The 26,618-nt window shown below is 49.0% G+C and overlaps 1 protein-coding gene across 1 annotated transcript; it reads right to left on the bottom strand.

The window, feature by feature from the left end:
- Positions 1 to 13,607: 13,607 nt before the first annotated feature.
- On the bottom strand, positions 13,608 to 24,393 carry LOC143023563 (uncharacterized). Its single transcript, XM_076182143.1, has 2 exons — positions 24,313 to 24,393; positions 13,608 to 14,427 (listed from the first exon to the last, which is right to left on the bottom strand). The coding sequence occupies exons 1-2, from the start codon at positions 24,319 to 24,321 to the stop codon at positions 13,735 to 13,737; spliced, it is 702 nt and encodes a 233-aa protein (XP_076038258.1). The 5' UTR covers positions 24,322 to 24,393; the 3' UTR covers positions 13,608 to 13,734.
- Between the last annotated feature and the right edge of the window lie 2,225 nt (positions 24,394 to 26,618).

Raw genomic sequence — 26,618 nt, 5'->3', positions numbered from 1 at the left:
ATGGAAGTTACTAATTAGTGATCCCGAAAGACTTAGGATAGGGCTAGCAACCCACTAAGACTCATTTAACTGCTCAAGACACGCAAAGTGAGCCTCGGACCCTATGGATTAAGCAGTTCACGGCCCGGTGATCAAAAAAGGTTAAGAAACTTGGAATTGGAACAATAAACGTCTGCATTTTGAAAGATAAAGAAGAAGAGATTATTGCCATCTTGAAAGATAGGAAAATAGATATTTTAGGAATGTGTGAAACAAGGAGAGAGGGAAATGGCAGAAAAACAATACATGACAACTATCAACTGATATGGAGTGGAATGCCAAATGAGAGACTGCATGGAGTGGCGATAATGATGACACCAAGGATTGCGGACTATGTTGAGGATGTTTTTGTAAATGAAAGAATAATTAAAGTGACTGTGAAATTAAAAGACATTAGAATAACATTTGTACAAGTTTATACTCCTCAGCAGGGAAGAACAGCAGAAGAAAAGGAAGAATTCTATGTGAAACTACAAGAAGTATATGATCAAAGAGGTAATGCAGAAAACATGGTAGTCATTGGAGATGTGAATGGTCATGTTGGAAGTGATCGTGGAGGTGTGGAAAATATAATAGGAGCGCATGGAATAGGGAATCGAAATCGTGAGGGTGAAAGAGTAATTGACTTTTTAACTATGAATAATCTGTCAATTATGAACACTTTCTATAAACATAGACCAAGTCATCAATGGACTTGGTATCGATGGAATGACAACCTACAAAGCTATAATGACAAATCCCAAATTGACCTTGTCATTACAAATAATAAAAAGATCTTTCGTGATGTCACTAGACTCAGATCATAGACTGGTGGTTGCAAAAATAAATGCGAGAAAGTGGAGAGTTGGGGCAGGGGAAATAAGGAGGAGATTCAAGGTGGAGGACCTAAAGAATCCTGAAAAGAAAGAAAGTTTTAAAGAAAAAATCAGAGGAAAGGTGACAAACCTGCAAACAGGAGAAAATATAAATGAGGAATGGGAGCAGATGAAAACAGTAGTTAAGGGAGTGGCACAGGTGGATGAAATGAAGTATGTGGGAAAAACAAAGAAAAAAGAATGCCCTGGTGGACGGAGGAGATGGGGGATGCAGTTAAAGAAAAAATGAAAAAATTCAGAAAATGGATGAAGTACAGAACAGCTGAAAACAGAGAAAACTATGTAGAAACACGGAATAAGTGTAATAGAGTTAAAAAGGAATCAAAAGCAGAAGTCTGGCAGAAAATTGGTAATGATTTGAGAGAGGATATGGAAGGAACAAGAAAGCTGCTCTACAATATGGCAAGAAACTATAGAAAAGAGAAAAACGAAGGTGCCTATGCAGTAAAGGATGAAAATGGAGTGATGTTGGTGGAAACAAATCAAATTACAGAAAGATGGAAAAATTATTTTGAGAACCTACTCAATGCTGGACAAGAAAATATGGAAATGCAGGAAGAAAATCAGATGGAGTTCTTAGAAGGTGAAAATGATGAAAAATGGAAAAGCATGTGGTGAGGATGAGATACATATAGAATTCATTAAAGCAATGGGTGAGTTGGGTGTGAACTGGCTGACCAGAATTATGAATGTTGCGTGGAAAAATGCTGAAATACCAGATGACTGGCGTAAATCGGTCGTATGCCCAATTTTAAAAAAAGATGACTGCACAAATTGCAATAATTACAGAGGCATATCATTGCTATCGCATGTGGGCAAAGTATATGAGAGAGTCATAGAGAGAAGACTGAGAATGGCTGTAGAGGAAAGATTTGGGGAATGGCAGCATGGTTTTAGACCACAAAGAAGCACAGTGGATATGATTTTTACATTGAAAATGGTTTTGGAAAAGAACAGGGAGTGGAACATCGACAAGTTTGCTATCTTCATAGATATGGAGAAAGCATTTGATAAGGTACCTAGGGAAGAAATCTGGAGAGCACTGGAGCATCAAGAATACGATGTTCCAGCAAACCTGAAAAGGGCAATTAAGAGTATATATAGGAAATGTGAAAATAAAGTGAAGCTAAGGGATGGGGATACACCATGGTTCCAGGTCAGGACAGGGGTAAGACAAGGAGGAGTGATTTCCCCACTGCTGTTCATAATTTTCATGGACAGATGTATGAAAGAAATAAACCATGGCAACAACACGATAACGCTGGCAAATGCAGATGATGTTGCTGTGATATGCAGCAGCAAAGAGGAACTACAAGAGATGACAGGAAGATGGAATAAAGTTATGAATGATAGTGATATGAAAATTAACATTAATAAAACGGAAGTCATGAGCATCACGAGGAATGAGAAGAACATAGAAATAAGAATAGGAGAGGCCCAGTTGAAGCAAGTAAGCAAATTTGAATATCTTGGGGTGAAAGTTAATTAACAGAATAATCAGGAAATCGAAATAAATAACAGAATTAATCAATTAATAAGAACTTTGGTATGCTTTCGGTGTTGTTCAGAGACCGCAATGTCCCTAGAAAATGTAAGGTGCTGAGGTATACAACAGTATTAAGACCAATTTTGCTTTATGGATCAAAAACATGGACAATGACAAGCAAAAGAAAAGAGTAAAATCGTTGCTGCAGAAATGAAAGTTCTGAGGAAAATCAAAAGAGTGTCTAGACTGGACCGATTGAGAAATATGGACATAAGAGCAGAATTGAATGTAAAGAATATACTAGAACATATAGAAGAAAATTGCCTGAGATGGTATGGACACGTGCAGAGTATGGAGGATGGGAGACTGCCCAGGGCTGCACTTCATATGCGGCCGGAAGGTAGAAGTCCGGTGGGCAGGCCTAGAAAAAGATGGATGGAAGGAGTTAAGGAAGCTTTGGCGATTCGAGGAGAAGACCTTGCAGAGATACTGCAAAATGAAGTCTACAGATAGAAAAAGATGGAGAGAAATTAGGAAACGAGGACCACTGGCTGACAGGAGATAATCCTACCAGGCAGATGGTAAGAGAGTAAGAGAGTGATATGATTAAAAACAAGGCTTTCTCGTCTCCCTCATGTTCATCTTATGACCAAAGACAGCTCTCCCACCTACCCACCCTTGTAGCACAATTTTCACTTTAGGAGAATTAACACAAATACCTTTATCTTTTCTCCTCCCCAAATTATGGTTATCCCATACCAGCACACCTGATGTGAAATACCAATGTTCCCACAGCTGAGAAATACCATGCTGCCCCCATACATATCCACACCAAACTAGCTAACTCGACAGAGACCTCATGGCTTTTGACCTGTGGGCATGAGAGTTGCTATATTGGTTGGCAGCAAGCATGAGCACGCATAGGACTTTTGCCTCTGCAGTCCACACCTTCATCTTGAGCAGTCCTAAAGCAAAATCCTTGATACATTGTATGGTCCTCAACCTGTGATCAAATAGGAGCAAACTGCTAAATTTGCCCAAAATATATCCCGTGAATTTTTATCAAAATATCAAGGTCAGCCATTAGGCTACAACTTACCTCTGCATTAGGGAGCTGTGCTCATGGCCTCTCAAAGTAGGTGTCAAGTAGCTGAGCCCAAAGAGACTGGTGAGGCCCCATTAAAATTGAGGAACCAGACAAATTTGGCATTGCTCCCTCTGCAGGCAGCACCTGTACTTTATGGTTCCCAAGTGCAAATCTGCAGGTTTTGTGGTTTTTGACAGATAAGCAAGAAGGTTGCCACAAAGAAGCAACTTGAGCAAGAACCCACAAAATTCCTAAGAGGAACCCACCCCATAGGTTTTCACAAAACTCTTGATTGAGGCTACATAAGTTGGCCCATGGCACGCTGGTTACCGATTACTACAGGAATGGGAAATGATTAGTACCCATTAGGGTTGTGCCGATTAACCAGCATCAGAATTGGCATCGGCATTGGTAAGAGATGGCTTTTTTTTTTTTTTAATGGGATTTGGCATCGGCATCAGCAATATTTTGCTGATGCCAATGCTTTTAAAATAACAGCACAAGACAGAGTGTATGTCAGAGTAAATGATGTAAAATTTCAATTTTATTTTTGTATTTCTTTTATAAATTTAAACTAAAAATAATGTATATATATATATATATATATTTGAGGGCAAAATTTCTTCAAAAGAAATTAAACAAGAGTAATATGGGAGTAAATTATCCAGGCGTCCGTGGACTCGGTCGATTTTACCCGCTAATAAGTGCAAAAAATGGGCAGACAATTTTACTCCCACTTACTCCAAAGCAATTGATAGCCAAATAAATTGCTCATAAAGATTTTTTTTTATGTATTTTGACAAGTAAATATATATCAATATATCTTTATGCATTTTGGCTTAATAGTTCTTTGTTATTCAAAAATACAATTTTTGTAACTTTAGAGGCTTAAATATTGCTAAATTAAAAACACCTGGCATCTTTATAGAATCACATGTATTTTATTAGCATTTTTAAAGTTTATATTAAGGTTTGTTTTGTCTAGTACGTAATTGTTCATCAACATTATAAACAGCATTATTTAAAAATTTTGTTTTGTGCATTTATGTATTGTTTTAGTGATTATGTACTACTGGATTATAGAATAAAACCACTAATTAATTAAGCTTAGTGACGCTTTTTTTAAAGATATTTGTAAACAAGAACTTTTTATGGAAACAACTACATAATAAAAAATAGATGCATGATAAGATAGTCAAAAAGTAGTCCAATCTGACATGTATAAATCATTGACAATCATGAAGTGGTCAATCAATAAGCACTTCATTAACTTCATTCCATCATCAGCATCCAACAGCTCATCAACTGGCAGGTATAATCTACACAGATTATAAAGCAAGTAATTATATACAGTGGAATTGGCATTGGCAACTAAGAGTGAATAGGAATTGGCATTGGCATCAGAAAATATATATATATATATACTGTATATACATAAATATACCAAAGGCTTTTTCTCTCCTACACTGGGGGGGGGAATCCAAAAAGAAAAAGGCACAGAAACCACTCCCACCCATTCCATTCCCCTCCACCCTCCTCCCTCCCTCTTATCTTGGCACCTCCTGGATGACGGGTCATCCCTGCATCCTGTCCACTGCCCTGGGTCAGACGCAGTGTCACAAGACACAGCACATCCACAGCAAGGATGCTTCATAAATTTGGCGACCCCCCCTCTCTCCGTCTTCTCATGCTGAAAAGGAGAAAAGGAGAAGACGGGGAGAAATCCCTTTGGGCTGTGTCAAATTTTTTCTCATACATACTTCCTCATCCCCCACCCACTCCCCCTCATGCATCACAGCATCATCCAAACACAACCCCTCTCCATTCACCCCTATCTTCTGTCCTCTCCTGTCCTTCCTCAACAGACATTCCTTTCTTTTGTAAAGCCCCTTTCACCACATCCATCTCATCCTAGGACGCCCCCTCACGTTCACTCCTTCCACACCTCTTTTACTAATCTTTCTTCACTCATTCTTTCCATGTGTCCAAACCATCCCAATACTTTTTCATCAACCCTATCTCCCAGCTCCCTTTCCACCCCTGTTCTCCTCCTCACCTCCTCATTTCTCACGCTATCTAGCCTAGTAACCCCCATCATACTTCTCAGACATTTCGTCTCAAACACATTTAAACTCCTTCTCTCTTCCTCTCTTATGCTCCATGTTTCTGCCTCGTACAGTGCTGTTGGCACAATCACTCCTTCATATAACCTCTTAGCATCCACTCCCAGATGTCTATTTCTCATTACACTTTTTAATACACCAAGGCATTTACTTGCTTCCCTCAATCTACATTCTACCTCCACCCCCCATCCTCCCTTTCCTGCCACATTTTCACCCAAGTATTTAAAACTATCCACTTCCTCCAGTCTCTCTCCCTTAATGCTCACTTCCAGCCTGCTGTCACTCTCTCTCCTTGTACATCTCATCACCTTACTTTTGCCCACATTTATCCTCAGCTTCCTTCTATCACACACCTTCTCAAATTCTGTCACTAACTTCCTCAATCCCTCCTCTGATCCTGCTACAAGTACAGTGTCGTCCGCAAACAACAACTGGCTCACCTCCCACTTTTCTCCATTTTCTTTAATCATCTCCAACCCCTGACCCACTACCCTTGCATTCACCTCTCACATCACCCCAACTATGTATGGATTAAACAGCCAGGGTGACATAACACATCCCTGACGAAGTCCCACCTTTACCTCAAACCACTCACTCTCTCCATTTCTAATCCTAACACAAGCTCTATTACTCTCGTAAGAACTCTTAACTACTCTTAACAGCTTCCCTCCTATCCCATATATCTGCAGTATGCAGTGTCTTCCTGTCTACCCTGTCGTAAGCCTTTTCCAGATCCATAAAAGCCCAAAAGACATCCTTACCTTTTCCTATAGCTTTCTCACATATCTGTCTTACCACAAAAATCTGATCTACACAACCCCTACCTGTCCTAAACCCACACTCTTCCTCACAAATTACTCCCTCTGTTCCTCTCCTAATCCTTTCAATCAAGACCCTCCCATAAACCTTCCCAACTACACTCAAAAAGCTGATCCCTCTGAAACTACTACACTCACACTTGTCCCCCTTTCCCTTGTAAAGTGGAACTATACAGGCACTCCTCTGGCACTCTATCCACTCATAAACAAACATTAAATAACCTCACCAGTCAGTCCACCATCACTGTACCTCCTTTCTTCAGACATTCTGCATAGTATCCATCCAACCCAGGTGCCTTACCTGCTCTCATCATCTTAACCGCTGCTTTCACTTCATCTTTCCTTATTTCTCCTCCATTTTCCTCACTCATCACTCTCATTATCTTTGCACTTCCGACTGCAACTATCTTTCCCTCCCTATCCTCCTTCACATTTAGCAACTCCCTAAAATACTCTGCCCATCTTCCTCTTACTGCCTTCTCTTCCATTATCATCTCACCATCTGCACCTATTAACCTTTCCTTCTCTACTTGATTCCCCTCCTCTTCCTCTCTTAATTTCTTTCCAAAACATCTTTTTATTGATGATATGATGATGTGGTTTACCGTCACAAACTCCTCCCTATCGGAAGGCTAGGACGGTGCCCCTCACAGAGGGCTTTGTAGTGTGGAATTTAATGAACCATGCCCTTGCTTCAACTTCGCCGGTGGTAGGATTTGAACCACCATCCCCTCGACCTTTGCCGCAAGTATCGACGCCCTACCCGCTCAGCCAGCGAGCTTCCATCTTTTTATTACTTTCAAAATTTTCTGTCATACTCTTTCTCCATTTCACATCTGCTCTCCTCTTTGCTTCCTTTATCTTATGCCGAACTTCCCTTCTCTTTACTTTGTACCTCTCATACGATTCCCTTGTCCTATTTTGTAACTTATTTCATGCCTGGAATAAAAAAAGGGAAATCAATTGATCCGTTAATACAAATGCAGTACATTTGAAGAAGCTGAGGAAACGAAGTTCTGATGCAAATTTCATGTCCACAGGTCACAAGAGACGAACAAAATCTCACCTCCAGAGTCAAGCGTCTTTCTTCTGGACCGTACTGATGCACCTCCACTAGTAATCAGCAAACTTGGACCGACTCTCGTTTTCCTGAAGACGAAAAACAATGACAGATTTCTTCAACCATAATTTCAAACAAGGTTCTTCCATTCAAATATATGGCACACTCTCTCTCTTTAAAAAAAATAAACAAATGATAAATAGTAACAAATAAACAAATAATAATACATACATTCATATACCAAAGGCTTTTTGGCCAAAAAACAAAGGCATAAAATCCACTCCCACCCATTCCATCCCCAACATACTCCACTCCCATCCACCCTCTACCCTTCCTCTTATCTTGGCACCTCCTGGATGATGGGTCATCCCTGCATCCTGCCCTAGGTCATAAGCAATGCAGCAAGAGACAGCACATCCATAGCAAGGGCACTGAATGATAATAATGATAAAAAAAAAATAATAATAAAAAAAATAAAAAAATTAAACATAAAAGAGTCAGATTCCAAAAACTTGTTGGCTCGTCCTAACAACTGCCTGCAGTCAATCACGTCTGGCGACTTGTGACGGCTCTGTCCATCTGCGGAGGGCAGCTGACTCTCTCTGTCCTTGGTGGCTGCCGTCTGCAGTTGTTCGTCCATACGGCAGAGAGTTAATCCACAATGGACAAATTCGAACTTACAAAACCATTCAGAGACCCTCTACCTTACCTTCACGGTCGTCATCACACGCTCCAACACACGGTGCATCTGCCGAGAGGCGAAGGAGGGTTTAACCTCTTCAATACGAGTCAAATATTCGCGTGCACGTCAGGCTGCCTGATGTACAACGATGCATCACAATGCATGCATTATAAAATACGTAGTGGGCACATGTAAAGTATGTTGTATTTGTACATACATGCATAAATACGTATACCAAAGGCTTTTTCCCTCTTACAAGGGAGGTAGCCAAAAAGAAAAAGGCATGGAAACCACTCCCACCCATTCCATCCCCACATACAGGTACTCCTCGTTTAACGACCTACTCTGTTAGCGACGACGCGGAGTTACGATGGGCTTTATGACAGACGTTTAACGTAAATCTCCCGAAGTTACGACGTCGTGTACGATAATTAAGTTGGCTGAGGCAAATTTGTATGATGTTATAATTGAACTTGTACGGTGGATATTAGCTGTGAGGTAAAGTGTTCTGAAGCTTAGGTCTACATTACCATCCTGCAAGCTGCAAAAACTACCTGGGGTACAGTACATACCGGTAGTGGTAAATTTTTAGTTTCGACCATGGGCGCAATATAGCAATAGAAAATTAATTATTAATTTTGTAAATTATAATGTATCAAAGTAATATGCAATTTTGTGAGCGGAAAAAAAAAGGTGCTACAACAAATTTCGTAAGTAATGAAGTCATGTCGGACAAATGGTACAACATGTTTGTTATGATAGATGCTGATGTCGAAGAAATAAAAGGATGATGAATTCGTCTAACCTAAACTAAACTAACCTGACCTGTGTTTGATAAATCATTACCTGCAAATGAAATGTCATCCGGCTCATCCTCGTTGTCGTCGTCGTGAGAGACGTTGGCAGACGACAAGATGGCGTCCCAATCCTATGCTACCGACTTCGTTCATTAGCATAATTTCTTGTAGCATGGTATTTTTTACTTTCATTTCCGCCCACAAAAGTGCATATTACGTTGATACATTTTAATTTACAAAATTAATAATTAATTTTCTATTGCTATATTGCGCCCATGGTCGAAACTAAAAAAATACCCCGGTATTCAATATGGAATGTCAGCATACGCGGATTTGGTCATATACGGTAATTTCAGGAACCTAACCACTGTAAATAAACAGTAAATAAAGCTTTCATGTACTCTATAAAAGAGGGAAAATACACGAAAATAAAGATACATGTATTGCTGGACATTGTACATACAGTACATGTACGTATATGTATACACTTTCGCTTAACGACCAATTCGGTTAACGACGGCGCGCTGGTCCCAATTGTCGTCGTTAAACGAGAAGTGGTTGTACTCCACTCCCATTCACCACCCCTCCCTTCCTCTTTTTCTTGATTCCTCCTGGATGACAGGTCATCACGGCATCTCACCCACTGCCCTCCCTGGGTCAGAAGCAATGCAGCAAGACACAGCACATTCACAGCAAGGCCACTTCATTATATCGGCGATCCCCCCTCTCCGTCCCCTCAAGCAGAAAAGGAGAAGATAGGGAGAAATACCTTCGGGCTGCATCAGATTATTTTTCACGCATACTCCCTCACTCCACCATCCCCCACCCACTCCCTCTCATGCATCACAACATCATCCATACACAACCATTTTCCATTCACCCCTATCTTCTGTCCTCTCCTGTCCTTCCTCAACAGACATTCCTCTTTTGCAATGCCCCTTTTACCCCATCCATCCATCTCATCCTACTAAGTATTTCAGTGGCTTTGACCCATCGTTTTTCGCTCATATTACCGAAATAACCATTCACATCAGTATGATATATTAGCACAGCCTAATTCACACCCGGCCATAATTTTTGACATTAGAGTGCATTTACAAGTGTATTTGATTACAGCGTTTACTCTTGATATTAAGTGTGTCGTAGCCGATACCCGTGAAGTAAATCGAACAGGTGAAGTCGTGACGTCATCACAAACTACCTCGTGTATCCCAACTTCACTTGTTCGAATTACTTCACGGGTGTCGGCTACGACACACACAATATCAAGAGTAAACACCGTAATTAAATACATTTGTGAATACACTATAACGTCAAAAATTATGGCCGGGTGTGAATTAGGCTGTGCTAATATATCATGCTGATGTGAATGATTATTTCGGAAATATGAGCGAAAAACGATGGGTCAAAGCCGCTGAAATACTTAGTAGGTTGCCCCCTCATGTTCATTCCTTCCACCTCTGCCTTCCACACCTCTTTTACTAGTCTTTCTTCACTCATTCTTTCCACGTGTCCAAACCATCCCAATACTCTTTCTTCCACCTTATCTCCCAACTCCCCTACCACCCCTGTTCTCCTCCTCACCTCCTCATTTCTCACTAAATCCAACCTAGTAACCCCTACCATACTTCTCAAACAGAAAAATAAATAAGTAAAACAAAGAGTCATTTTCCACCTTATTGACAGGACCCTGCCTGTCCATGAGCGTCATTTCCTCCTGATAAGCAGCAATCCAGCCCAGATGGTGCTGTAAAGTGATGTCGCGGTCATCCTGAAAGCAGAGAAACATTCATATTTGGCAGTGTGGCCACTCTTTAGCTTTTTTTCCAAGATCTTGGGATTTCTGCCATCATCTTGTAATCTTAGATGTAAATGGTAAAATATGAACAAATCTTGGTGAAAAAAATAAAAGATTTGTTACTTTTTTACAATTTGTATCCAATTTTCCAAGATGATGGCAAATTTCCCAAGATCTTGGGGGAAAAGCCAAGGAGAGGCCACACTGTTTTAAATATTCGGGACGTAATGCACCTCTTATTCAGAAAGTCTCCACCCCCGTTTCTTGTACCAACTTTCACCCGAGCAAACGAGAGAGTTTCTTCATGTATTAAGTCGTAGACATGCAGATTATTATCCTTTTTTTTTATTTATTCAATTATCTTGTTTATTTATTTTCTAAATCCTGCCCTAGCTACAAATTCATGTGTGGTTTCATCTTGGTCTATATCTTTAAATTCCAACAGTCAGTCATATCAAGATTTGGGTTATATCATCCAAGTCATTCCAAGTAGAAATATTTAAGGTAGTCTGGGGGTATTCACATTTGGGGACAGAGATGATGGTGATGGTGGGGGGGTACTGTAAGTGAATTGGCCCTGCTGCATATGTGCTGTGCCTTGCTGCATTGCTTCTGGCCCAAGGCATTGGGCGGGAGACAGGATGACCCGTCATCCAAGAGGAGCCAAGATGAGAGGGAGGAAAGGGTGGTGGAATGGGTGCGACTGGGTGCTTGCCCTTTGATTTGGCTACCTCCCTTAAAAGGGGGAAAAAGCTCTTGGTAAATATATATATATATATATATATATATGTATGTATGTAGATCAAACTGAGTAAATACAACATGCATGATAGTGGGTAACAAAAAAAAAAAAAAAAAAATCTACATTTGCCAGGGGTCCAGGGGCAGAGCCCCCAGTAGGGGTCAGGGGGTCCGCGGGCCTAGGCTGAATCCCTAGTAAACAAATGCATGCAAGCTGTTCCGCTGATGTTGCTATCGATATAATTCAGCCAAAATAAAATCTACCCCAGTCATCACCTTTCTATACATACATGTGTGCACCACGCCACGCAATGCTACACAAAATGAATCACTTGCGGGCCAGCACAAAATAAACAACTTACACACAGGTACAGCTGACATACAAATCGCCCAAAACTTCACATCAACCAAAAATCATTCGACCACAATTTTTTTTTATCAAGATCATTTATTAAAATCATTAATGACAATCAGGAATTAATGACAAAAAATCGAGATTATTGTCAGGAAAAGAAAAAAATCGGAAATCCGATTTAAATCTGAAGAATATCATGCCTGATACAAGATATGTCAACAACCCACCATAGGATAGCTCTGTAGAACTCTGTGCCCTGGGTCCGTGGAGGAACTTGTCGAGTACCTCTTCTCCAAGTCGTCCCACTCCAGTCGAAGATTCTGCTGGTACAAACGGACCTCCCTGTGGCTCAGGATTTGGCTTGTGCTGTACGGAGAACCACAAGAATTATAAGGCACCTTAACTTACACTCTCTGGAAAGATGCAGAGTGCGGGGTGATCTAATAGACGTGTTCAAGTGGATCAAAGGCTTTAACAAGGGTGATGCAAACAAGGTCATCATATCAAAACAACAGGGCAGGACTCGCAGTAATGGTTATAAACTGGACAAAATTAGATTTCAGAAGGAAATAGGCAAGAATTGGTTTACTAATAGGTGGTCGACAAATGGAATAGACTTAGTAACTATGTAGTGAGTGCTGAAACTATCAGTTGTTTTAAGAAACGGTTAGACAACTTTATGGATGGGGATGACAGGTGGAGATGGATACAGAGCTGCCTAGTGTAGGCCTCATGGTCTCTTGCAGTCTCCTTCATTCTTATGTTCTTATGAGAACCATGCAGATTCGCAAATCAATGTAAATGCACTTTGGTGTGGCTCAGCTTTTGGCTCGTGCTGTACAGAGAACCACAAGAAGGTCAAGAATTAGGAAGATATAATGTAGCAGCACGTTTGTAAAATGAGACTTATTAACTCACTGTCGGAGAACGAGATAAGACAGAAGATCCGTATATTTCGACCACTATCTGTGGTCTCCTTCACCGATCTAATGAAGAGGACCACAGATAGTGATCAAAATATACGGATCTCCAGTCTTTCTTATCTCATTCTTCGACAGTGGGTTAATGAGTCTCGAGGACAAGAATGATGAAGATTTGCAATACCCTCAATCCCTTCCACAAATTGGCAAACTTATGCGGTTTAATCCAGTCCAGCTTATGAGACAGCAATGACGATATGGTTTAACGTCACAAACTTGCCCCCTATCAGGAGGCTAGGAAGGGCCCTGTAGTGGACTTTGTAGCGTGGAATCTAATGAATCATGCCTTTGCTTCAACTCACCCTACACCTTCCCAAATTCTGTCACTAAATTCCTCAATCCCTCCTCTGATCCTGCTACAAGTGCAGAAAATGAGATGACAGAGAGAAATCCTTTTGGGCTATGTCACACATAATATATATATATATATATATATAAATCGTATACTGATGAAACGTAACTAACCTCAAGGGAAGAACCTGTGGTGTAGAAAAAGGTACGACTCACCTGACCTCCAATCCAGTTTCTTGTACGGTACGGTACACTTCGGAAGACTGCCTTTTGTTACCGCTGGCTCCTGAGACTGGGGTCACTGTTGCGGCAGGTGTCCCGTGCCAGCCAACGAGCGGTTCCTTGGTAAAACCCTGAGGTCTCTGAGGATGAGTCAAGTGTCTGCCTGGTCCCTTCTTCCCTTTGAAGTTGTACCTGGCTTTGGTGAGGCCTTCTGGCACGGGGATGTGGATCGCACTCGAGAGGAGCAGGTCTCCGATGGTGGGGAGACACCAGGTGGATGGAACGGTTGGACGACAACACCCTGGGATGGTTCTTGTGCACACTGCTGGGCCAACACTCCGCTTGGCTGAGACGGCAACGAGCACAGTCGGGACCGAGGTTCACAGGAATGGAATGAAGACAACGGTGCGAGCTGCTGAGTCAGTGACACGTGAGGATGAGGCAGTGAAACAAGTGGCAGTGGTGGGGACACGTACGGTTGGTGACGAGAGAGGAGCTTGAAATCGGGGCGACACACAACTTTGGAATGCTGATGCATACCCTTGGGACGAAGGGACGTGTAGCAGAGGTGGCGGGGGGCACGGGTGTGAGGGTGATCCGACGGGGTTGGGTAGAGGGGGGCAAGGCTGACCTGTCGTAATATACCCCTGGTGTGTCGGCATGCACGGCTGTGGAGAGGACCCAGAGGGACAAGGGTGTACTGTGGAGGGCTGGGATGAAGCCTGTGGCTGTACTCCATCCTCCTCCTCCTCCTCCTCCTGGAGCAGCACGATATCCGGAGAAGAAACAGTACTCCCATCCCTCATAGTTGGCTCTTCGTATGCCACACAACTCTCTGTAACAGAACAATCGTCTACTGCAGCCGTCTGTCCGCTACGATCCGGGAGATTCGTGTCCAAAGGTGGCGGCTCCTCATGTTGCGGTTCCTCTCCTTCCAACAGGTCCTCTTCTGACTGGGTAGGTTCCTCCCAGCCTGAGTACAAGTCCATCACCAGGGACTCTGGCGAAGGAGGACCGCCGCTCTGCCCGTCCCCGTGGTCGTCCGATGGAGGTTGGAAGGTCAAGGTGTCCACCTGAGGGAGATTTTAGATATTGCCATTAGGTCTCTATATACCAGGGGTGGCCAAACCGTGGCTCTTTGACCTTTAATATGCTGCTCATGGAAATATGATGGCTGATTTTTTTTTATCACAGTTAACGTAAAAGGTACATTCAAACATATACTAAAGGCTTTTTCCCCCTCACAAGGGAGGTAGCCAAAATACAAAGGGATAGAAACCACTCCCGCCTATTCCATCCCCACATACTCCACTCCCATCCACCCCACCTCCCTCCCTCCCTCCCTCTTATCTTGGCTCCTCCTGGATGACGAGTCATCCCTCACATCTCTTGTGTACTGTAAGGTCTCCATTTACCACCAAGGGCCACTTGCCACATTCTGTTGACTCCAAACAGTTCTTGGAGTTCTCCGCCCCAGCCCCAATCCCACAGAACCCGAAATGGAGAGGAACCTGTACATTCAAACTCCAAACTGTTCTTGGAGTCTCTGCCCCAGCCCCCATCCCACAGAACCTGAAATGGAAAGGAACCTGGACATGCAAACTCCAAACCATTCTTGGAGTCTCTGCCCCAGCCCCAATCCCACCCCCACACAACCTGAAATGGGGAGGAACCTCCGCCTGCACAATAGGCAGTGCAGGGCTCCTCCAAAGTGCCGTCAATAAATACCTGGAGAGAGAGAGAAAGAGAAGGTCATTTTTCCTTTCTTAGCTCAGGAAAGCTCTTTTGAAACATTTTGAAGTGAAAGGGGGGAAGGAGGGAGGGAGGGGGAGAGGAGGGGAGGGGGAGAGAAGGGGAGGGAGGGGGAGAGGAGGGGAGGGAGGGGGAGAGAGGAGGGGAGGGAGGGGGAGAGGAGGGGAGGGAGGGGGAGAGAGGAGGGGAGGGAGGGGGAGAGAGGAGGGGAGGGAGGGGGAGAGGATGGGGAGGGGGAGAGGATGGGGAGGGGGAGAGGATGGGGAGGGGGAGAGGAAGGGGGTGGGGGAGAGGAAGGGGGTACGGGGAGAGGAAGGGGGTACGGGAAGAGGAAGGGAATAGGGGAAGAGGGATGGGGAGGGGTGGGGGAGGGAGAGAGGAGATAAAGGGGGGAGAGAGGAGATAAAGGGGGGAGAGAGGAGATAAAGGGGGGAGAGAGGAGATAAAGGGGGGAGAGAAGAGATAAAGGAAGGAGAGAGGAGGGAGAAGGGGGGAAAGAAGAGGGAGAAGGGAGAGAGAAGAGACAGGGAGAGAGGAGAGATAATGGGAGAGAGGAGAGAGATGGGGGAAAGAGGAAAGGGGGAGAGGGGGGAAAAAGAGAGGAGAGAGATGGGGGAAAGAGGAAAGGGGGAGAGGGGGGAAAAAGAGAGAGGAGAGGGGGAGAAGAGAGGAGAGAGAGGGAAGGAGGAGAGGGGGAGAGAGAGGAGAGAGGAGAGAGAGAAGGGGAAGAGGAGAGAGAGAAGGGAGAGAGGGGGAGGAGGGGAGAGAGGGGGAGAGGAGAGGAGAGAGGAGAGAGAGGGGGAGACAGGAGAGAAAGGAGAGAGGAGAGAGAGAAGGGGAAGAGAAGAGAGAGAAGGGGAAGAGAAGAGAGAGGGGGGATAGGGGGTGAGGAGAGGAGAGAGAGGGGGAGAGAGGAGAGAAGGGGAGAGAGGAGAGAGGGGGAGGGGGAGGAGGGAGAGGGGGAGACAGGAGAGAAAGGAGAGAGAGAAGGGGAAGAGAAGAGAGAGGGGGGATAGGGGGTGAGGAGAAGAGAGAGGGGGGATAGGGGGTGAGGAGAAGAGAGAGGGGGAGAGAGGGGAGAGGAGAGAGGGGAGAGAGGGGGGAGGAGAGGAGAGAGGGAGGGGGAGAGAGGAGGACAGAGGAGGAGAGGGGAGGGGAAGAGGAGGGAGAGAGGGGGAGGGGGAGAGAGAGGGGAGAGAGGGGGAGGAGAGAGGGAGGAGAGAGAAAGAGGAAGGGAGAGAGGAGAGAGGGGGAGAGGAGAGGGGAGAGGGGGAGGGGAGAGGAGGGAGAGGGGGAGGGGAGAGGAGAGGGGAGGGAGAGAGGGGAGAGGGGGAGGGGGAGAGGAGGGAAAGAGGGGGAGGGGAGAGAGGGAGAGGAGGGAGAGGGGGAGGAGGGAAGAGGGGGAGGGGAGAGGAGGGAGAGAGGGGGAGGGGAGAGAGGAGAGAAGGGGGAGAATGGAGAGACGGGGAGAGAGGAGACAGGGGGAGAGAGGGGGAGGGGAGAGAGGAGAGTGGGGGAGAGGGTGAGAGGAGGGAGGGAGAGAGGGGGAGAGAGAAGAGAGGGGAGAGAGAAGAGAGGGGAGAGAGAAGAGAGGGGGAGGGGAGAGGAGAGGGGGAGGGGAGAGGGGAGAGGAGAGGGGGAGGGGGAGAGAGAGGTGGAGGGGGAGGGGAGAGGAGGAGAGAGGGGGAGGGGAAAGGAGGGAGAGAGGGGGGAGGGGGAGGAGGGAGAGAGGGGGAGGGGAGAGGAGGGAGAGAGGGGGAGAGGAGAGAGAGGAGAGGGGGAGGGGAGAGAGGGGGAGAGGAGAGGGGGAGGGGAGAGGAGGGAAAGAGGGGGAGGGGAGAGAGGGGAAAAGGAGAGAGGGAAGAGGGGGAGGGAGAGAGGGAAGAGTGGGAGGTGAGAGGAGAGAAGGGGGAGAATGGAGAGACGGGGAGAGAGGAGACAGGGGGAGAGAGGAGAGTAGGGGGAGAGAGGAGAGTAGGGGGAGAGGGGAGAGTAGAGGGAGAGGTCGGAGAGGAGAGACAGGGGAGAGAGGGAGAGAAAAGAGAGGGAGAGAAAAGAGGGGGGAGAGAAGAGGGGGGAGAGAAGAGGGGGGGAGAAAAGAGGGGGAGAGAAAAGAGGGGGAGAGAAAAGAGGGGGAGAGAGAAGAGAGGGGAGAGAGAAGAGAGGGGAGAGAGAAGAGAGGGGGAGAGAAGAGAGGGGGAAGAAAGAAGAGAGGGGGAAGAAAGAAGAGAGGGGGAAGAAAGAAGAGAGGAGGAAGAGACAAGAGGGGGAAGAGAGTAGAGAGGAGAGAAAGGGGGAAGAGAGTAGAGAGGAGAGAAAGGGGGAGAGAGGAGAGAGGAGAGAAAGGGGGAGAGAGGAGAGAGAGGAGAGGGGGCGAGAGGAGAGAGGAGAGACGGGGGAGAGAGGAGAGACAGGGGGAGAGAGGGGAGAGACAGAGGAGAGGGGAGAGAGGGGAGAGACAGAGGAGAGGGGGGAGAGGGGGAGAGGAGAGGGTGAGGGGGAGAGGAGAGGGTGAGGGGGAGAGGAGAGGGTGAGGGGGAGAGGAGAGGGTGAGGGGGAGAGGAGAGGGTGAGGGGGAGAGGAGAGGGGGAGAGAAGAGGGAGAGGGGGAGAGAAGAGGGAGAGGGGGATGAAAGAGAGGGGGAGAGGAGAGAAGAGAGAAGGGAAAGAGGAGAGAGAAGAGGAGGGGGGGAGAGAAGAGGAGGGGGGAGAGAAGAGGAGGGAGGGGGGGAGAGAAGAGGAGGGAGAGGGGGAGAGAAGAGGAGGGAGGGGGGAGGAGAAGAGGAGGGAGAGGGGAGAGAAGAAGAGGGAGAGGGGGAGAGGGGATAGAAGGGGGACAGGGGGAGAGGAGAGAGATAGGGGGAGAGGAGAGAGATGGGGAGGAAAGAGATGAGGAGAGGGGAAAGAGGAGAGATGGGGAGAGAGGAGAGGAGAGACGGGGAGAGTGAGGAGGGAGGAAAGGAGAGAGGGGGAGAGAGGGGAGGGGAGAGGAGACAGTAGTGAGGAGAAAGGAGAGAAGGAGGAGAATGGAGAGAGGGGGGAGAAAGGAGATAGGGGGAGAATGGAGAGAGGAGAGAGGAGGGAGAGGGGAGGAAAGAGAGATGGGGAGAGAGGAGAGAGGGGGAGAAAGGGGAGGGGGTAGAGGACAGGGGGAGGAGAGGGGGAGAGGGGAGAGAAGGGGAGAAGAGAGGGGGAGAGGATAGGGAGAGGGGGATTGAAAGAGAGGTAGGAGAGAGGAGAAAGAGGAGAAAGAGGAGAGAGGGGGAGAGGTCGGAGAGAGGAGAGAGTGGGGGGAGAAGGGAGAGAGGAGAGAGTGGGGGGAGAAGGGAGAGAGAGTGGGGGGAGAAGGGAGAGAGAGTGGGGGGAGAAGGGAGAGAGAGGAAGGGAGAGAGAGAGGGAGGAGAAAGGAGAGGGAGAAAAGGGGAGAGAGATGAGAGGGGGAGAGAGAGAAGATGGAGGAGAGTAGAGGAAAGAAGGGGGAGAGAGTAGAGGAGAGAAAGGGGGAGAGAGGAGATGGGGGACGAGAGAGGGGGAGAGAGAAGAGGGGGGACGAGAGAGGGGGAGAGAGGAGAGAGGGGCGAGAGGAGGAGAGAGACAGGAGAGGAGGGAGAGGAGATGGGGAGAGAAGAGGGAGAGGGGGAGAGAGGAGGGGGAAAGGGGGAGAGAGGAGGGGGAAAGGGGGAGAGAGGAGGGGGAAAGGGGGAGAGAGGAGGGGGAAAGGGGGAGAGAGGAGGGGGAAAGGGGGAGAGAGGAGAGAGAGGAAAGGGGGAGAGAGGAGAAAGGAGAGGGAGGAGAAAGGAAAGTGGGGAGAAAGGAAAGGGGGGAGAAAGGAGAGGGGGAGAGAAGAGAAAGATGGGGAAGAGAAAGGAGAGAGAAGAGGGGAGAGAAAGGAGAGAGAAGAGGGGGAGAGAGGAGAGACAAGAGGGGGAGAGGAGAGACAAGAGGGGGAGAGAAGAGGGAGAGGGGGAGAGGAGAGATGGGGAGAGAGGAGAGAGGGGGAGAGAGGAGAGAGGGGGAGAGAGGAGAGAGGGGGAGAGAGGAGAGAGGGGGAGAGAGGAGAGAGGGGGAGAGAGGAGAGAGGGGGAGAGAGGAGAGAGGGGGAGAGAGGAGAGAGGGGGAGAGGAGAGAGAGGAGAGAGGGGGAGAGAGGAGAGAGGAGAGAGAGAGGAGAGAGGAGAGAGGGGGGAGAGAGGAGAGAGTAGTGAGGATAAAGGAGAGGAGAAAAGAGATAGGGGGAGAATGGAGAGAGGGGGAGAAAGGAGAGAGGGGGAGAAAGGAGAGGGGTGAGAGGAGAGGGGGAATGAGGAGAGAGAGGAGAGAGGAGAAATGAGGGGGGAAAGAGGAGAGATGAGGGGGGAAAAAGAGGTGGGAGAGAGGAGAGAGAAGAGATGAGGGGGGAAAGAGGTGGGAGAGAGGAGAGAGAAGAAAGGGGGGAGAGGAGAGAGAAGAAAGGGGGGAGAGGAGAGAGTAGTGAGGAGAAAGGAGAGAAGAGGGAGAATGGAGAGAGGGGGAGAAAGGAGAAGGGGAGAAAGGAGAGAGGGTGAGAGAAGAGAGAGATAGGGGAAGAGAAAGGAGAGAGAAGAGGGGGAAGAGCAAGGAGAGAGAAGAGGGGGGAGAGAGGAGAGACAAGAGGGGGAGAGAAGAGGGAGAGGGGGAGAGGAGAGACAAGAGGGGGAGAGGAGAGACAAGAGGGGGAGAGAAGAGGGAGAGGGGGAGAGAAGAGGGAGAGGGGGAGAGGAGAGAGGGGGAGAGAGGAGAGATGGGGAGAGAGGAGAGAGGGGGAGAGAGGAGAGAGGGGGAGAGAGGAGAGAGGGGGAGAGGAGAGAGTAGTGAGGATAAAGGAGAGAAGGGGGAGAATGGAGAGAGGGGGAGAAAGGAGAGAGGGGAAAAAAGGAGAGGGGTGAGAGAGGAGAGGGGGAGAGAGGAGAGAGAGGAGAGAGAGGAGAGAGAGGAGAGAGGGGGAGAGAGGAGAGATGAGGGAGGAAAGAGGTGGGAGAGGAGAGATGAGGGGGGAAAGAGAGGTGGGAGAGAGGAGAGAGGGGGAGAGAAGAGAGAGGGGGAGAGAGGAGAGATGAGGGGGGAAAGGGGGGAGAGGAGAGGGGGAAAAGGGGGGAGAGGAGAGAGAAGAAAGGGGGGAGAGGAGAGAGAAGAAAGGGGGGAGAGGAGAGAGGAGAAGAAAGGGGGGAGAGGAGAGAGTAGTGAGGAGAAAGGAGAGAAGGGGGAGAATGGAGAGAGGGGGAGAAAGGAGAGCGGGGGAGAATGGAGGAGAGGAGGGATAGGAGAGGGAGGAGAGGGGGAGAAAAGAGGGGGAGAGAGGAGAGGGGGAGAGAGGAGAGGGGGAGAAAAGAGGGGGGAGAGAAGAGAGGGGGAGAGAGGAGGAGAAAGGAGAGGGGGAGAGAAGAGACATAGGGGAAGAGAAAGGAGAGAGAAGAGAAAGGAGAGAGAAGAGGGAGAGGAGAGGGGGAGAGAGGAGAGAGGGGGGAAAGAGGAGAGAGGGGAAAGAGGAGAGAGGGGAAAGAGGAGAGAGGGGAAAGAGGAGGGGGAGAGAGGAGGGGGAGAGAGGAGGGGGAAAGAGGAGAGAGGGCGAGAGAGGAGAGGGAGAGGGGGAGAGGAAAGAGAGGGGGAGAGGGGAGAGGAGAGAGGGGGAGAAGGGAGATAGGGAGAGAATGGAGAGAGGGGGAGCAAGGAGAGAGGGGAAAGAGGAGAGGAGGGAGAGGAGAGGGGAGAGAAGAGGGAGAGGGAAGGAAAGAGAGATGGCGAGAGAGGAGAGAGGGGGAGAGGTGAGGGGGAAAGAGAGGTGGGAAAGAGGAGGGGAAGAGGAGAGAATAGTGAGGAGAAAGGAGAGAAGGGGAGGAATGGTGAGAGGGGTAGAAAGGAGAGAGGGGGAGAAAAGTGAGGGGGAGAGGAGAGGGGGAGAGGAGAGGGGGGAGAGAAGAGAGAGGGGGAGAGAAGAGAGAGGGGGGAGAGGAGAGAGAGGGGGAGAGAAGAGAGAGGGGGAGAGAAGAGAAAGGAGAGGGAGAAAGAAGAGGGAGAAAGGAGAGAGGGGGGAGAAAGAGGGAGAAAGGAGAGAGGGGGGAGAAAGGAGAGAGGGGGAAGAAAGGAGAGAGGGGAGAGAAAGGAGAGAGGGGGAAGAAAGGAGAGAGGGGGAAGAAAGGAGAGAGGGGGGAGGAGAGAGGGGAGAAAGGAGAGAGGAGGGAGAGGGGGAGAGAGGAGGGAGAGGAGAGGAGAGAAAGGGGGAGAGAAGAGGGAGAGGGGGAGAGAAGAGGGAGAGGGGGAGAGAAGAGGGAGAGGGGAAGAGGAGAGAGAAGGGGAGAGAGGAGAGAGAAGGGGAGAGAGGAGAGAGAAGGGGAGAGAGGAGAGAGAAGGGGAGAGAGGAGAGGGGGAGAGGGGAAGAGGAGAGAGAAGGGGAGAGAGGAGAGAGAAGGGGAGAGAGGAGAGAGAAGGGGAGAGAGGAGTGAGGGGGAGAGGAGAGAGGGGGAGAGAGAAGAAAGGGGGAAGAGAAAGGAGAGAGAAGAGGGGGGAGAGAGAGGGAAGAGGGGGAGAGAGAGGGAAGAGGGGGGAGAGAGAGGGAAGAGGGGGGAGAGGAGAAGAGGGGGGAGAGGAGAAGAGGGGGAGAGGAGAGAGAAGTGGGGGAGAGAAGAGGGAGAGGGGGAGGGGGAGAGAAGAGGGAGAGAAGAGGGAGAGAAGGGAGAGGGAGAGAGAAGAGAGATGGGGAGAGGGGAGAGAGGGGGAGAGAGGAGAGAGTGGAGGGAGGAGAGAGTGGAGGGGGGAGAGAGTGGAGGGGAGAGAAGAGAGGGGGAGAGGAGAGAGTAGTGAGGAAAAAGGAGAGAAGGGGGAGAATGGAGAGAGGGGGAGAATGGAGAGAGGGGGGAGAAAGGAGATAGGGGGAGAATGGAGAGAGGGGGAGAAGGGAGAGTGGGGTAGAAGGTAGAGATGGGGTAGAAGGTAGAGATGGGAGAGAGGAGAGATAGGAGAGGAGGGAGAGGAGAGGGGGAGACAAGAGGGGGAGGGGAGGAAAGAGAGATGGGGAGAGAGGAAAGTGGGGGAGAGATGGGGGGGAAAGATGTGGGAGAGAGGAGAGAGGAGGGGGAGGGGAGAGAATAGTGAGGAGAAAGGAGAGAAGGGGGAGAATGGAGAGAGGGGGGAGATAGGAGAGGGGAAGAAGAGAGAGGAGAGGGGGAGAGAAGAGGGAGAGGGTGAGAGAGGAAAGGGGGAGAGGAGAGAGGGGGAGAGAGGAGAGGGGGAGAGGAGAGAGAGGGGGAGCGAGGAGAGAGGAGAGGGAGGAGAGAGGAGAGGGAGGAGAGAGGAGAGGGAGGAGAGAGGAGAGGGAGGAGAAAGGGGAGGGAGGAGAAAGGGGAGGGAGGAGAAAGGGGAGGGGGGAGAAAGGGGAGGGGGAGAAAGGGGAGGGGGAGAAAGGGGAGGGGGGAGAAAGGGGAGGGGGGAGAAAGGAGAGAGGGGGAGAAAGGAGAGAGGGGGAGAAAGGAGAGAGGGGGAGAAAGGAGAGAGGGGGGAGAAAGGAGAGGGGGAGAGAAGAGACATGGGGGAAGAGAAAGGAGAGAGGGGGAGAGAGAAGAGAGGGGGAGAGAGGAGAGAGAAGAGAGGGGGAGAGAGGAGAGAGAAGAGAGGGGGAGAAAGGAGAGAGAAGAGAGGGGGAGGAGAGGGGAGAGTAGAGGGAGAGAAGAGGGAGCGAGATGGGAGAGGAGAGGGGGAGAGTGGAGTGAGGGGGAGAGAGTAGAGAGGGGGAGAGAGGGGAGAGGGGGAGAGAGTAGAGAGGGGAGAGGGGGAGCGAAGTGGGGAGAGAGTAGAGAGGGGAGAGGGGGAGCGAAGTGGGGAGAGAGGAGGGGGAGAGGAGAGAGGGGGAGAGTGGAGTGAGGGGGAGAGAGTAGAGAGGGGGAGAGAGTAGAGAGGGGGAGAGAGTAGAGAGGGGGAGAGAGGGGAGAGAGGAGGGGGAGAGGAGAGAGGGGGAGAAAGGAGAGAGGGGGAGAAAGGAGAGAGGGGAGAGAGGGGAAAGGAGAGAGGGGGAGAGGACAGGGGGAGGAAAGAGAGGGGGAGAGGGGAGAGGGGGGAGAGCAGAGAGGAGCGAGGGGGGAGAAAGGGGATAAGGGAGGGGGGGAGAGGACAGGGGGAGGAAAGAGGGGGAGAGGGGAGATAGGGGGAGAGGGGAGAGAGGGGGAGAGAGGAGAGAGGGGGAGGGGAGAGGAGAGAGGGGGAGAGAGGAAAGAGGGGGAGAGAGGAGAGGGGGAGAGAGGAGAGAGGGGAGAAAGGAGAGAAGGGAGAGAGGGGCGAGTGGGGGGAGAAGGGGGAGAGAGGGGAGAAGGGGGAGAGAGGGGAGAAGGGGGAGAGAGGGGGGAGTGCGGGAGAGACGGAGAGAGGAGAGCGGGGGGAAAGCAGAGAGAGGAGAGAGGGAGAAAGGGGGGAAAGGGGAGAGAGAAGAGAGAGGGGGAGAGAGAAGAGAGAGGGGGAGAGAGAAGAGAGAGGGGGAGAGAGAAGAGAGAGGGGGAGAGAGAAGAGAGAGGGGGAGAGAGAGAGAAGAGAGAGGGGGAGATAGAAGAGAGAAGAGAGAGGAGAGAGGGAGAAAGGGGGGAAAGGGGAGAGAGAAGAGAGAGGGGGAGAGAGAAGAGAGAGGGGGAGAGAGAGAAGAGAGAGGGGGAGAGAGAGAAGAGAGAGGGGGAGAGAGAGAGGAGGGAGGGGTAGAGAGGAGGGAGGGGGGAGGAGAGAAGAGAGAGGGGGAAGAGAGAAGAGAGAGGGGGAAGAGAGAAGAGAGGGGGAGAGAGAAGAGAGAGAGAAGAGGGGGGAGAGAGAAGAGGGGGAGAGAGAAGAGAGAGGGGGAGAGAGAAGAGAGAGGGGGAGAGAGAAGAGAGAGGGGGAGATAGGAGAGAGAAGAGGGGGGAGAGAGGAGAGAGGGAGAGGGGAGAGAGGAAAGGAGGGGAGAGAGGAAAGGGGGGGAGAGAGGAAAGGGGGGAGAGAGGAAAGGGGGGAGAGAGGAAAGGGGGGAGAGAGGAAAGGGGGGAGAGAGGAAAGGGGGGAGAGAGGAGAGAGGGGGAGAGAGGAGAGAGGGGGAGAGAGAGGAGAGAGGGGGAGAGAGAGGAGAGAGGGGGAGAGAGAAGAGAGAGGGGGAGAGAGAAGAGAGAGGGGGAGAGAGAGGAGAGAGGAGAGAGGAGAGAGGAGAGAGGGGAAAGAGAGAGGTAGGGAGAGAGAGAGAGGATACCTTGCTCATCAGGTCCCCATTCTTCTTCTTCTTCTTGGGGCCGGCAACAGCGTGACCCCGTCCGTGGCCCTTCGCGATGATTTCTTGACCACCGATGTCGCGCGCGCGCGCCCACGTTCACCTTCAAAGTCCGTTACACTTTTGTGGATGCACCCCCTCCCCCCCTGATGCCCCCTTTCTGGGCAACGGACGGAGTGATCATCTTTGTCACAATTAATACGTAACTGGCGACGAATGCTAAGGGCTCTTCATTCAAGAAAACTTCGAATTTAAGCATTTTGGTATGTTGATTCAATTCCTACGTAAACGTCACGAGGCGTGAGTGGGTATGTGTGGATGCCGGCGGCATCAGCGTCTTGATTATACATTTTTTTTTTTGTAGTTGTACACGAGTTAACCCCAGATTCTGTGAACTGGTTTGATCACCTTTCCTGGGTTTATTATTACTCGGAGTAAAAGAGAACAAGTAATACGGCAGCAGTGGCTTTATATTTTAGAATGCGAGTAGTGTGATGCATCGTACATATGACAGCCAATGCTCCGTGCGAGAATTTGACTTGTACTGAAGTGGTTAATACCTATCTGGGGACGACTGCCGAGGGCACTGCGCTCAACAAGACTTTGTATTTAAATGTGGCAGAAAGGAAGATCAGGGGAGTGAGGGAGTATGCGCGAGAAATAAATTTGATGCAGACCCAAAGGAAATACTCCCCATCTTCTCCCTTTCTGCATGGGGGAACAGAGGAGGGGGGGGGTCGCCGAATCAATGAAGCGACCTTGCTGAGGATGTGCTGTGCCTTACGACACTACTTGTGACCCGGGGGGGCAGTGGGCGAGATGCAGGGATGACCCATTGTCATCCAGGAGGTGCCAAGATAAGAGGGAGGGTAGGGTAGAGGGTAGAGGGTGGAGGGGAGTGGAGTGTATCAGGGATGGAATGGGTGGGAGTGGTTTCCATGCCCTTTTTTTTTTTTTGGCTACCTCCCGTGTGAGGCCTGTGTGTGGTAGATGTATGTAATGTACGTATGTATGTATAGAAAGGAAGATCCATAATACGGGGGGGGTTCAGAGGAAGGAAATGGCTAACCTCTTCAATAGGAGTCAAATCCTCTCTCGTGCAGCATCGGATGCCTAATGCACGATGCATCACACTACTGGCGTCATATAACATGAAGTCACTGCTGGTGAATGTGTCTAGAAAGAGAGTTGCATCACACTACTGGCATCATAAAACATGAAGTCACTGCTGGTGAATGCGTCTAGAAAGAGAGTTGATGATAGCAAATACAGTGTTTTGGAAGAAAGTCAAGCATAAATACACATGGGAGAGGGTGGTGGAGGGAAGGGTGGTAGATAGAGCGCTAATGGATTATGTAGTGGTAAATAGGATTATGATAGGAAGAGTTAAGGATGTACATGTGCTAAGGGGAGAGGGTGGGGGAATATCAGATCATTTTTTGGTGGAAGGTAAGCTGAGAGTGGAGGATAGATGGAGAAAGAGGAAAGGGACAAAAGGTAGGGAGGTTCTTAGAGTGAACTCTTTGAATGAAAAGGAAAAGGAGAAGGAGTACGAAAAGAAGCTGAAGGAGGAGTGGGAGGGAGTAAAGGATGGAGCAGAGATGGGTGTGGAGGAGGAATGGGGATGGTTCAAGGAGGGAGTCTTAAAGTGTGCAAGGATGGTGTGTGGAACAAGGACAGGGGGAAATAGAAGAAAGGGTAGTGAATGGTGGGATGAGGAAACAAAGAAGGTTGTAGAAGAGAAGAAGCGAGCATTCACAGATTGGTTACAAAAGAGGACGGGGGAGTCATATGAGACGTACAAAGAAAAGAAAAGAGAAGTAAAGCAAAAGTTAAAGGAGGCAAAGAGGAGAGCAGATGTGAAATGGGGTAAGAGTATGACAGAAAATTTTTAAAGTAATAAAAAGATGTTTTGGAAAGAAATTAAGAGAGGAAGAGGAGGCGAATCAAGTAGAGAAGAAAAGGTAAAAGGTGCAGATGGAGAGATGATAATGGAAGAGAAGGCAGTAAGGGGAAGATGGGCAGAATATTTTAGGGAGTTGCTAAATGTGAAGGAGGATAGGGAAGGAAAGATAGCTGCAGTGGGAAATGCGAAGAAAATGAGAGTGATGAGTGAGGAGAATGGAGGAGAAATAAGGTAGGATGAGGTGAAGGCAGTTGTAAAGATGATGAAAGCAGGTAAGGCACCTGGTCTGGATGGATGCCATGCAGAATGTCTGAAAAAGGGAGGTTCAGTGATGGTGGACTGGTTGGTGAGGTTATTTAATGTTTGCTGGAGAGAGGGTAGA

This window comes from Oratosquilla oratoria, unplaced genomic scaffold (genome assembly GCF_046742065.1).
Source record: "Oratosquilla oratoria isolate Oo_2021 unplaced genomic scaffold, ASM4674206v1 SCAFFOLD51, whole genome shotgun sequence".
Taxonomy (NCBI): Eukaryota; Metazoa; Arthropoda; class Malacostraca; order Stomatopoda; family Squillidae; genus Oratosquilla; species Oratosquilla oratoria.
Note: the sequence above shows the minus strand (reverse complement) of the source record. Positions and strands in the feature narration are given on the sequence as shown.